Here is a 13,213-nt window from a genome sequence, read left to right as displayed (position 1 = left end):
CTCTGTTTGTCCCTGAACCACAGTAAATAGCGAGGACTGTATTCTGCCTTTGTCTTATTGTTGAAAATACTTGGAACAAAAATTTCACACAAATACTAAAATAGAGAACAAGTGGGCCGCAACCAGAGGGGAGAGGGAAGGGAATTTAAGGGGAAAAATGGGGAGGGATTTTGAAGAACAAGTATGAAAGACACAGGGATGAGGACTGTGGGGGGGGGGGGGGAATGGGAGGGAGGTGGGGAGACGGGGCAGAGGGGGGGCTGGGATGGGAGAAATTGACAAAAAAAAACTGTACTTGAAAAATAACTAAATAAATTAAAATTTAAAAAAAAAAACTTTGTACAATAAACCTCTGCCAAGTTCAACCTTTCCCACCATTCCTAGATTGTCAGTTTTTCTCTGGAGCATTTTTTAAGCATATTCGAATGAAAGTTCTAGACTTGCTTGCAGGAGTAATAAATAGGCCATATAACAAAATTACCATATAATGAGTATAACTAGTGGTTTTTTAAAAATAAAAATCATCTCAGTATCACATATAGATAAATGATAAAAAAAAGTTTCACACAAATAGGTCTCTACAGTTGTAAGAATTAGAGGCAAAATTGTGTTTCTCCTCAGGGACTCAGAGAAGTCACTGAGGAACTAGTAAAGTGTGAAGACTTTTAGCAAAAACAGTATAAAATGTCTCAACTACAACACAGGTCAGGAAGATAAACAGGGAGAAAATACTATATATTTGGCATAAACTTCACACAGGTTTTTATTGAAAGCATACTAACATACAGTTAATACACTTTATAAATGATACAGACTTTAAGAAGATACAGAATTTGCTCTCAGGAAACTTGAAAATTAGAAGAAAAAAGGGACCTGCATAGCTGAAACACAGGATAAAAAGTATAAACTGGGCAAAGGGTGCTGCAAAGTGTGGTGGGAGTTCATACACTGCTTCCACTTGTGAATCAGGGAACACCCCTCCCCCCCAAAGAAGTGACATCTTACAAGGGCCTGAGAGTCATTAATTTTCCAATATGTAGAGGTTACTAGGATCTCATTTTATCCAGAGTTAACATGTGAATTTTTAAAATCTCAGAACCAGATTAGAAAACAAATCCTGAAAAATTACATTTAGCTTATATTAATAACAAATCATTAAATAAACATAGGTAAAAAACAGTAAAAACTGTACAAAAGAGAGTTGAAAGGAATTATTGCCATGCTGAGTTTTAAGTATATTTTGAGTCCCTGGGCTGCTGGAATCTCTCCAAAGGAAGAAGAGTGGGAGTAGGTTCACAGTGTTTCCTAATAAAAACAGAGAAGAATGTTACTGTGCATGAGGTGGAGGTAAGAATTGAAGAGAAAAAGGAAAGGGACTGGGAAAGAAGAATTAGGAGAGAAAGGAAAAAAAATTACAGGACAACAAGTAAGGAGGGAGGGAATAAAATAAAAGAAAGACGATACAGAGGGAGAGAAGATGGCGGCTAGGTAAGAGGGCACACATTCCACTTCCCCTTACACCTGGGAGAGAAATCTGGCTGATCCACAAAGAAACAGAGAAGACAGCCAATGGTACCACTGCATATATGAAAATAGGAGGCCAAAAATTGTAGCAGACATTGAAAAACCAGATGGTAAGGACAGTGCTTAAGGACAATAAGGTCCAAGGGATCAGCTTGGGGACCAGGGAGGCTGCATCCCCAGTCCCTGGTCCCCTGGGCTGGGCACAGGGCTGTTGGGAGAGAGCTACATCAGTGCTCCCTCCCCAGCCAACCAGTGTTTGAGCAGCACCAGGAGAGACCTGGTTGCTTGAAGTTGCAGAGAGGGGAGTAAGAACTGAGTGGCAAACACACAGGAGCTGTAAGCACCCACGTGTAGCCCTGGGAAATGTGTGTGCTGGAGCCATGTGACTGGAGGTAGCCTTGCGGGGCACTGGTGCACCCGCAACCTGGGGAGAGAGAGCTTGGTGGAACACTGTGGTTCACACCTGAGGACCAGAGAGAGAACACCCACCTCTGGAGACGGAGAGCATACTGGTCAACTCAGTAGACTCAGAGAGCCACCCACATCTGAAAACCTGCCCATCAGCCTGCTACAGCCAGCAAAAGTAGAAACGGCAGTTTGGCAAGTTTGAAACCAGCAAGAGGTTTTTATTTGTTTGTTTGATTTTTCTTAAAGTAATTATTTATTTTTAATTTTTATTATTTTTTATCTCTAATTCCTTTTACTTCTCTTTTGTTCTTTTTTATTTTATTCCTTTTTTCTTTCTTTCCAATTTTATATCTTCTACCTTCCTTAATCTGCTTTTTTTTTTTTTTTTTTTGGAAATACCCACAAATGAGATTTAAAAAAAAAACCCCAGCACTGTGAAAAGACCAGAGTTGAACCCAAAGAGGGGGCATTTCAACAGCTGAGTCACAGAAACAAATATCACTTTGCTATTACAGAGAACCTGAAAGATACTGCATATTTGTATTATTATTATTTTTTAATATTCTTACTTCTTTTATTTGAATAATATTTTCGTATCCCTCTTCTTTCTGTTTAGTCTTGTTTGCTTGGCTGGTTATATTGTATCATATGACAAGTTTCCGCTGTCCTCTCATTCATAATGTATTGCTAATTTATTCTCCTTCGTGTGATCTGTGTTCCCTTAGTACACTACTCAAGGTCCAGTACTCCCTATTCTCGGTGTCTAGACCTCACAGATTCTGTCATATGATTGTTGCTCTAATATTATTATAAATAATAGCTGTTTCATACTATTGTAAATACTACACAACACCCATCCACAATCTCAGCCCACTTCACAGGTTCCTGAACTCTATTAATGTAGTGGTCAACTCTATTCTCTCACACACTACACCTATTTACTCTCCTTCATTCTCACCTTACCTCAGAATCTGACCTCTCACAACCTCACTGCTTTCTAGATCTAATTCACAATGCTACCCTCCCCAAGAAGAGTCTTATCCTCCTTTCATTTTTTCTAAAATGTGGCTAGTTGGATGGAATATAACGGTTAACACTATACATAGCAAAGGATCTCCTATCTCTACCTTACTGGCTACTACTGTAAATAACATAGAATTCTCTCTTGCTGTCTTAAGCCATTTTGTTTCTAACTGATCAAAAAAAGGTAGGTGGAAGTGGTGAACACCAGGATATTCAAAGGACACTGCACCACTGAATCTCACAGGTATTCTACCACAGAAGTTCACACCATAACCTCAATGAGTCATAACAGATGAATTTAAGAAGCTGAGGCTAAAAAGAAGAGTCTCTTAGCCCTGGCTGGTGTAGCTCAGCGGATTGATTGCGGGCCTGCGAACCAGACAATCGCGGTTCGATTCCCAGTCAGGGCACATGCTTGGGTTGTAGGCCGGTTCCCTGCAGGCCAGTTCCCAGCAGGGGATGCATGAAAGACAACCGTACATTGATGTTTCTCTCCCTCTCTCCTTCCCCCTTTCCCCTCTAAAGATAAATAAAAAAAAATAATAATAAAATAAAATAAAAAAATAAAAAATAAAAAGAAGAGTCTCATAAACAATGGGAAGAAAAAGAAACAAACCTAAAATGAAAAGAAAGGAGGAAATCTCAGGAAGAATGCTAGACGAAATAGAGGCAAGTCAGCTATCAGATATTGTGTTCAAAGCAATGGTTATCAGGAAGCTTCGTGAGCTCACAATGAGCTATGAGAAAGTATAAAGAAACGACAATGAATTCCTTGCAAATGATAGCAACATGAAAAACGAAAAAAAGAAACTATCAACAAGAGCCAAGAGAAAATGAAGAATACAATTTCTGAACTGAAGAACACAATAGAAGGAATCAAAAGCAAAACCGATGAAGCAGAAAATCTGATCAACAACCTGAAGCAAAAAGTAGAAAAAAATCACTCCAGAAAACAAGAAAAAGAAAAGAGGCTCAGAGAGAATGAAGAGGGATTAAGAGAAATGCAAGACAATATGAAACATATTAATATCCAAGTAAGAGAGATACCAGAAGGAGAAGAAGAACAGAAAAGGATAGAAAACCTATTTGAAGAAGTAATGATGGAAAACTTCCCTCATTTGATGAGGGAAAAAGTCACACAAAGCCAGGAAACAGAGTCCCAATCAAGAGGAACCCAAAGAGGCCCACTTCAACACACATCATCATTAAAATGGCAAAATTCCAGCACAAAGAGAGAATCTTAAAGGCGAGAACAAGGGAGAAAAAGGAAGTAACATACAAGGGAGCCCCAATTAGGTTAGCTGCTGACTTTTCAATGGAAATGCTCCAAGCAAGAAGAGAATGGCAAGAAATATTCCAAGTAATGAGAACCAGAGGCCTGCAGCCAAGGCTACTTTACCCAGCAAGGCTCTCAATCAAGATAGAAGGCCAAATAAAGAGCTTCCAAGAAAAAAGATGTCTAGAAGAACACACCTCCACCAAACCAGCTCTGCAAGAGATGCTCAAGGGACTGCTCTAAGGAAAGGAAGGAAAAGACAGAGACAGAGAGGAACACATGTATAAAAATGGCAATGAATAAGTACCCATCAATAATAACCTTAAACATAAATGGATTAAATGCTCCAATCAAAAGACATAGAATAGCTGAATAGATAAGAAAGCATGACCCACCCATATGCTGCCTACAAGACACCCACCTAAGGGTAAAAGACATACACAGACCAGAAGTGAAGGACTGGAAACAAATTTTCCAAGCAAACAGGGCAAAAAAAAAAAAAAAAAAAAAAGCCAGGGTAGCAATACTCATATCAGACAAAGTAGACTTCAAAAAAAAGGGCCACAGAGAGAGACCCAGAAGGTCATTTCATAATGCTAAAGGGAAGAATCAACCAAGAAGACATAAACTTTGAAAATATATCTGCACCCAACATAGAAGCACCCAAATGTATAAAGAAAATCTTACAGGACTTTAAGAAACATATTGACAGCAACACAATTATAGTTGGGGATTTTAACACCCCACTGTCAAAAATGGACAGATCTACCAAACAAAATGTCAACAGAGATGTTGTGGCATTGAACAACGCCCTAGATGAAATGAACTTAACTGATATATATAGAGAGCCCTTCATCCCAAAGAAGGTAAATACACATTCTTTCCAAATGCACATGGAACATTTTCAAAGATAGACCACATGATAGGACACAAAATGAGCCTCAACAAATTCAAGAAAATTCAAATCATCCCAAGCATTTTCTCTCACCACAAGGGACTGAAACTGGAAACCAACCCCTAGGGAAAGAACCCAAAACACTCAAAATCATGGAGATTGAATAGCATGCTATTAAACAACAAATGGGTCAAGAATGAAATTAGGGGAAAAATCAAAAAGTTTCTGGAAACAAATGAAAATGAACTCACAACGACCCCAAACTTATGGGACACAGCAAAGGCAGTTCTAAGAGGGAAGTTCATAGCAATACAGGCTCACTTAAAAAAGATAGAAACATTTCAAACAAACAACCTAACCCTATGCCTGCAAGAACTCGAGGAAGAACAACAAACACAGCCCAGAGAAAGCAGAAGGAAGGAAATAACCAAGATCGGAGCAGAATTAAATGACACAAAGATGAAAGCACAATTCTAAGGATCAATGAATCCAGGAGCTGGTTTTTGAAAAGATAAACAAAATTGACAAGCCTTTAAGCAGGTTCATCAAGAAAAGAAGAGAGAGGACCCAAATAAACACAGTCAGAAATGAAAGAGGAGAAATTCCAACTGACACCACAGAAATACAAAGGATTGTAAGAAATTACTATGGAGAACTGTATGTCAAGAAATTTGAAAACCTAGGTGAAATGGACAAATTTCTAAAAAAACATAATCTTCCAAAACTCAATGAAGAAGAAGCAGAAAGCCTGGACAGACCAATAACAGCAGAAGAAATTGAAGCAGTAATAAAAAAAAAACCTCCCTAACACAAAAGCCCTGGACTGGATGGTTTCACAGGAGAATTTTACAAAACATTTAAGGAAGAGCTAACCCCTATCTTTCACAGACTATTCCAAAAAATCCAAAATGATGGAAGACTCCCAAACTCCTTTTGTGAAGCCAGCATCATCCTAATCCCCAAACCAGATAAAGACACAACAAAGAAAGAAAACTTCAGGCCAATATCACTGATGAACACGGATGCTAAAATCCTCAACAAAATCTTGGCAAACCGCATCCAACAAATCATTAAAATGATCATACACCATGACCAAGTGGGATTCATCCCAGGGATGCAAGGACGGTTCAATATGCGCAAATCAGTAAATGTAATATATCACATAAACAAAAGCAAACACAAAAATCACACGATCATATCAATAGATGCAGAAAAAACATTTGATAAGGTACAGCACCCATTTATGATAAAAACACTCAGCAAAGTGGGAATAGAGGGAGCATTCCTCAACATAATAAAGGCCATATATGAGAGACCTACAGCCAACACCATACTCAGTGGGCAAAATCTAAAAAGCTTTTCCACTAAGATCAGGAACAAGACAAGGTTGTTCACATTCACCACTTCTATTCAATATAGTATTGGATGTCCTAGCCACAGTGATCAGACAAGAAAAGGAAATAAAAGGCATCCAAATCAGAAATGAGGAAACAAAACTGTCACTGTTTGCAGATGACATGATAGTGTACATGGAAAATCCTATAGACTCAGCCAATAAACTACTCGACCTAATAGATGAATTTGGCAAAACAGCGGGATACAAAGTCAATACCCAGAAAGAAATCAAAGGCATTTTTGTGTATCAACAATGAAACAGCAGAAGCAGAAATCAAGAAAAAAGGCCCATTTGATATACCAAAAAGAAAAATAAAATACCTAGGGATAAACCTAACCAAAGAGGTAAAAGACCTGTATGCAGAAAACTACACAACACTGAAGAAAGAAATCAAGAACGACACAAACAAATGGAAACATATACCGTGTTCATGGATCAGAAGAATTAACATCATCAAAATGTCCATACTACCCAAAGCAATTTACAGATTCGATGCAATACCTATTAAAGTACCAATGGCATATTTCACAGACATAGAACAAACACTTCAAAAATTTATATTCGGAACCATCAATGACCCCGAATAACAGCTACAATTTTGAGAAAGAAGAACAAAGTAGGAGGGATCACAGTACCTGATACGAAACTGTATTACAAATCCACTGTAATCAAAACAGCCTGGTACTAGCATAAAAACAGGCACATAGACCAATGGAAGAAAACAGAGAGCCCAGAAATAAACCCAAGTATCTATGTTCAATTAATATTCAACAAAGGGGGCAGCAACATAAAATGGAGTAAAGATAGCCTCTTCAACAAATAGTGTTGGGAGAACTGGACAGCTACATGCAAAAAAATAAAACTCGAGCTCCATACACAAAAATAAATTCAAGGTGAATAAGAGATTTAAATGTAAGTTGTGAGACCATTAAAGTCCTAGAGGAGAACATAGGCAGGAAAATCTCAGATATTTCATGCAGCAATATTTTCACTGGTATGTCCCCTAGAGCAAGGGACACAAAGGAAAGAATAAGCAAATGGGATCTCATCAAAATAAAAAGCTTCTGCACGGCTACAGAAAACAATATTAAGATAAAAAGAGAACCAACCATATGGGAAAACATATTTGCCAATGATATCTCAGACGAGGGGTTAATCTCCAAAATATACAAAGAAATTACACGACTCCACTCGAAGAAGACAAGCAACCCAATTAAAAAGTGGGCAAAGGACTTGAACAGACACTTCTTCAATGAGGACATACAGGGGATCCAGAGACATATGAAAAGATGCTCAATATCGCTAGCTATCAGAAAGATGCAAATTAAAACCACAATGGGATACCACTTTACACCAGTCAGAATGGCCATCATAAACAAAGCAACAAACAGCAAGTGTTGGAGAGGTTGTGGAGAAGAGGGGACCCTAGTTCACTATCGGTGAGATTGCAGACTGGTACAGCCACTATGGAAAACTGTATGAAATTTTCTCAGAAAACTAAAAATGGAACTGCCTTTTGACCCAGGAATTTCACAGCTAGGATTGTAGCCTAAGAACCCTGAAACACCAATCCAAAAGAACCTGTGTACCCCAATGTTCATAGCAGCACAATTTGCAGTAGCCGAGTGCTGGAAGCAACCTAGGTGCCCATCAGTAAATGAATGTATCAAAAAAGTATAGTACATTTACACAATGGATTTCTGTGCAGCAGAAAGAAAGAAGGAGCTCCTATCCTTTGAACAGCATGGATGGAACTGGAAAGCATTATGCTGAGTGAAATAAGCCAGGTGTTGAAAGACAAATGCCACATGATCTCACCTTTAACAGGAACCTAAGCAACAAAACAAACAAGCAAGCAAAATATAACCACAGACACTGAAACAGAGAACAGGCTGACAGGGACCAGGTGGGAGAGGGGAAGGAATTTCAGAAGAAAAGGGGAAGGGTTTACAGGAACTAATATAAAAGACCCATGGACAAAAACTATGGGGGTGGAATTGGGAGGGAGGGGAAGCACAGGGGGGGTGGGTTGGGATGGGAGTAAAAGAAAACTGTACTTGAACAAGAAGGAAGGAAGGGAGGGAGGGAGGGAGGGAGGGAGGGAGGGAAGGAGGGAAGAGAAGGAAGGGAAGGAAGGGAAGGAAGGGAAGGAAGGAAGATGGATACAGACAACTCACCAGTGCTTTTTAAGCCAAAATGCAAGACCTGTCAGAAGAAGCACCAGAAGGACCATCACTGCCAAGATGATCAAGCCCTTGGAGGTTGGACGGTCTGTGGGTTCAGGTGCACACAAGGGTGTCATTTCAAATCCACCACTTGTTTACTGCATTTCCCTCATCTGCTTTTTAAAATCTGAATGTTTGCCTCACTAATCTCCTTTCTTCCTGTTTCTTCTGTCATTTCTCTTCAGACATGAATCTTTCATCTAACTCTCAATATGCATTCCTATATCTGCATGTCTCTTATTTTCTACTCTTTCATTTATTGAATTATTTTCATTCTTTTGGGATAGGAGTCCATAAATTCCAGACGTTTTATCAGGCTCTTTGGCTCTGCTTGTGGACCATCTACTCCTATTCCCACTGAGGATCCCAGTTTTTTCTTACCCAAGTAGAGGATGATGTCCTGGCCTTCTAGACTGCTGTGTGTCACCCGGCAAGACAGGCCAGATGTCTTGGTGGCTTCCACATCCAGGTAACTCCGAAGATACCATGTCCCATCAGCATTGGGCAAGATATCACTTTGTTGAGAGGCCTGTTGTGCCTGTTCACCTCGCATCCACATAACAGAAATTGGCTTTGGGTAGAAGCCAGAGACATGACAAACTAGCAACAGATGGTGAGGACCAGGACTGGGGCCAGTGGACAGCCAGGCCTCTGGTTTTACTGCAGAAGACAGGAAAGACATTCAGATAAGGACTCTAACCCAGATTTGGGGGTTCATATCTTCACATCAGTTTAGACAGCACCTTTGTCCCACTCTGGGAATTCATCATGTATTTCCCTTTGATTCCTTATCCTAAATCTGAAGGGATGGTAGGAAGGTATAATTTTTGAATAGAAAATTCTTGGAGGGATATGAAACTGACCTTTTCTCTGGAGATCTGCCTTCCCTGCATCAAGGGCACTTAAGAGATAATGTGGGCAGGTGTCACTGAAGACCCTGAGCATTACTTGCTTGATGATAGTGTACTGATTGAATAACCTGCACATCTGTTGAGCTCTAGTTCCACCCTTTAGAGATGGCAACCAGGTGTTGTTCTGGAAGCTCAGAAGCTCTGATCCTTGGTAAGCCAGTTGCCAGAAGTCTAGCTTGACTTCCCCAGAGTGCAGCTCACAGCCTCCTGTTCCTTGTACCTCAGAGGGATCTAGAGAAGAGAGATTGTAAATTAGATGAAAGAGGGAGTTTAAAAAGATGAAATAAGAGTAAGCAAAAAAAGGAAGTAGAAGAGAGAAGTTTGAGGGATTTGAGGTAATGGAACAATTTTTGGTTTGCTCAGAAACAGAAAAAACACAGTTGGTGGTACTTAAAGGTGAAAAAATGAGTGACTTTTTCTTTGGAAATGGAAAGGAGTACATTGTTGAAAGAAAATGGCATAAATGGTGAGAGCAAGTGAACAAGAAGGAACTTAGTGTGAGAAAATTGTGTTTATGATAGCCAGGGTGAATGAAATGAATTAGGTTACAATGAATGTACAGATTGCCAAGAAGATTGAATGAAAAAAATCAGATTAAAAAAACTTATTGAGACACATATACCCCTTCCAACATTGCACCAGCTCATTTGGGGAATTAAACTTACATTCAAGCATCCATTCACTGGCATGGTTGTGAAGTAAAAGCAGAAATTCATTGTGGGCTCTTTGGTGTAACGCTTCTATTTCTGTTATCTCCTTGTTGCTAAAGTTGCCCTTCGACCAAGGCCGCAGAGAAATAAAACCACCAGAGTTCTTCCAGCTATAAATCTGCAATTCACCCAACCAGCCAGAGCCCCAACTTTTGGCCCAGGAGCGGTTGTATAAGGATAAAGTACCAATGACTCGGAAGATTTGGTCCTGGAAGGCTATTGGAAAAAAAAAAGATAGGATGAAGGGGAAAAAGGCATTGGGAAGGAAAGAGAATGAAGAAAGAAAAATGCCAGAAAGGGAAATCTCAGAATCTGGAGATAAGGGAAGCCACAGTTACCCCAGCAGACATTCACCTGCCCAGATCCCCATGCTTTATACAAAGTTTGAGGTAAAAGTAGACTTAAAGTTGTTATAAGGAAAAACAATACAGTAATTAATAAGTAATAACACAAGAATAAACTGTTTCATATGCTCACAACTGTAAACCACCTTGCACAACCTTCAGAAAGCACAGGGTCCTGAAGTGGTGCTGAAGGGATACTCAGAATGGAACTGTGCTGACATTCTCACTCTCCAGGTGTGTTCTGAGGACACCACACAGAGAAACACACACACACACACACACACACACACACACACCCTTTTACACCAGCTGGGCAGTTGCTGGAATTCTTACCATCTTCACTGTCACCACCTCTGAAGAGAACTACTAGTAATGGAATTTGCAAAAACAGCATTACTGCACAGATGTTACTTCTTTCTCTCAGAAAAGTTTGTCTTTGATTTCTGTTTTAAAGAAACCTACCCCACAATACTTCTGTGTGACTTCCTTCTTCCACCAACACACAAACCAGTACCATCACCCCCGCCTCTGTAAAAAAAAAAAAAAACCAAAAAAACCCAACATGCTCCTTCCCTAAACCCTAGTCACCAGTTAACTTCTCATTTCTCCTCCAGTTCTGACTCTCCTCATGGGCTTTCAGCATCTTCCCCTCGGTACCAGCCTTCATTCTGTTCACCTTTCTCTAATTCAGGCTCTATGGAATAAAGTCTTATGTGGTATTTTAAAGTCTTTTCATTCATACAATAAATGCATAAAACTAAATGGCTTTCCAATTCCCACCTAATGTTCTTATGTCCCTGCTCTTTTCTGTCACTCTCTCCTTCTCTTGCCAAATTCAAATAGTCTCCAAATATTCTCTTCTTCTGTCTCTGAGACACCCCACCTCATTCATTTCTCTGATGTCTCATTGGTTGCTTTCTGATTTCCCGAATCTTCTGTGACTGCCTGTGTGACCGTGTAAACTACTACTCCACTATTCTTAGGGAAGAACCAGTAGCCATCACAGACATCACAGAAACTGTGAAACACATTAGGAAAAATGTCTGTTTGACTTGTATTGATGTATATTCATTGACCTGAGAGTCATTTGGTGCCTGCCTGGTTACACTCGTCTTGCAACCCTCATGAATATACAGTTGTCTACAATGCACTCACTTTGTTCAAGGAGCTTTTCTTCTACTTAAGAAGAAAACACAAAACCAAGAACTAGAAATCTTGGTGTGCTGGGTTTTTATTATAAGTATAGACTCCATTAAAAAACAAGCTTTCTTGAAACAATATTTTGTGAAGTGGCAACTCTTAACTGTTGCCTGCTCAGGCTCTGGACTGGATTGCTATGCTCAGGGTGTAACCCACTTTTTTGAGTTTATTTGAGCCAAATTGATGACAGTTGCTGCAAAGCAAAACTTTAACAGATTGAGAAAATCCTTGGGGAAAATGGCAACTTTGTATCCTATTTTATACATTACAATCAAAAGAGAAGGCAGAAGTAGATAGTTGTTTCTCAGATAAGGTCAAATTCAAGGAGTTCATCATCACCAAGCTCATATATATGAAATGTTAAAGGGAAGTATCTAAGAAAAAGAAGATAAAAAAGATGAACATTGAAAGGACAGCAAATTCACACTTATTAACAATCACACCTAAAACAAAAGCAAACTAAGAAGACAGCTAGATCAGGAGCAGAGCCATAGAAATGAAGATCACAGGAAGGGTTAGCAACAGGGGAGTGGGAGGAGGAGAAAGGGGGAGAAGGTACAGAAAATAAGTAGCATAGATGGTGGGTAGAAAATAGATGGGGGGGGGGACTTCCGCCAAGATGGAGACGTAGATGGAGGATCCACCTCGCCTCTGTGCACAACCAAATCTAAGAACAACTATTTTTAACAGCAGTCACAACTAAGCCACACGGAAAATCGACAATACGGAGTCCAAAGGACAACTAGATACTCGGCTGGACCGGTATGAGGAGCGAGACCAGCAGCGGAGCAGGTTAGCAAGAAAAAATTCCCAGGGCGGTGCGCGGTGCGCGCAGGGAACCGAGGGCGCGATTGCGAGCGAGCTGGCTTCCGGAGCGCACAAAGAAGGGGCGCAGTGGGTCGCTCAGTCGTGCGCATTTACGTGCGGAGAAGCCAGTGAGAAGGGAAGCCGGCGCGGGGCAGCAGGCTCACGCAATTCCGATCGGATAAACGCCAGGCGTGCGGAGTGACTGGAAGTGCTGGGCTAGCGGAGAGGACCACCATTGCTCCCTCTCTGACCACGCCCCCACACACAGCGTCACAAACCAGCGACCTGGGTTGCCCCATCCTGGTAAACAACTAAGGCCTCGCTCCGCTCACTTAACAGCACAAATAGACCAAAAATGGCTCTAGGACAACTCAGAGCCCCAGAACCGACAGACCTAGAGTGATGAAGAAATAGCCAGTCTTTCAGATGCACAGTTCAAAACACTGGTTATAAGGATCCTTACAGAACTGGTTGACTTTAGTCACAAAATTAGA

At 40.3% G+C, this 13,213-nt stretch overlaps 1 protein-coding gene across 1 annotated transcript; it reads right to left on the bottom strand.

Moving 5' to 3' along the window:
* Positions 1 to 1,229: 1,229 nt before the first annotated feature.
* Positions 1,230 to 11,117, bottom strand: LOC119046885 (T-cell surface glycoprotein CD1a-like). The gene is made up of 6 exons (XM_053658846.1): positions 11,046 to 11,117; positions 10,324 to 10,584; positions 9,611 to 9,889; positions 9,129 to 9,407; positions 8,700 to 8,793; positions 1,230 to 1,305 (listed from the first exon to the last, which is right to left on the bottom strand). The coding sequence occupies exons 1-6, from the start codon at positions 11,104 to 11,106 to the stop codon at positions 1,230 to 1,232; spliced, it is 1,050 nt and encodes a 349-aa protein (XP_053514821.1). The 5' UTR covers positions 11,107 to 11,117.
* Positions 11,118 to 13,213: the final 2,096 nt, after the last annotated feature.

The sequence above is a fragment of the Artibeus jamaicensis genome, unplaced genomic scaffold, assembly GCF_021234435.1.
Source record: "Artibeus jamaicensis isolate MK-2021 breed Jamaican fruit bat unplaced genomic scaffold, CSHL_Jam_final contig_2198, whole genome shotgun sequence".
Taxonomy (NCBI): Eukaryota; Metazoa; Chordata; class Mammalia; order Chiroptera; family Phyllostomidae; genus Artibeus; species Artibeus jamaicensis.
The sequence above is the reverse complement of the archived record's forward strand: the minus strand, read 5'-3'. Positions and strand labels throughout refer to the sequence as shown.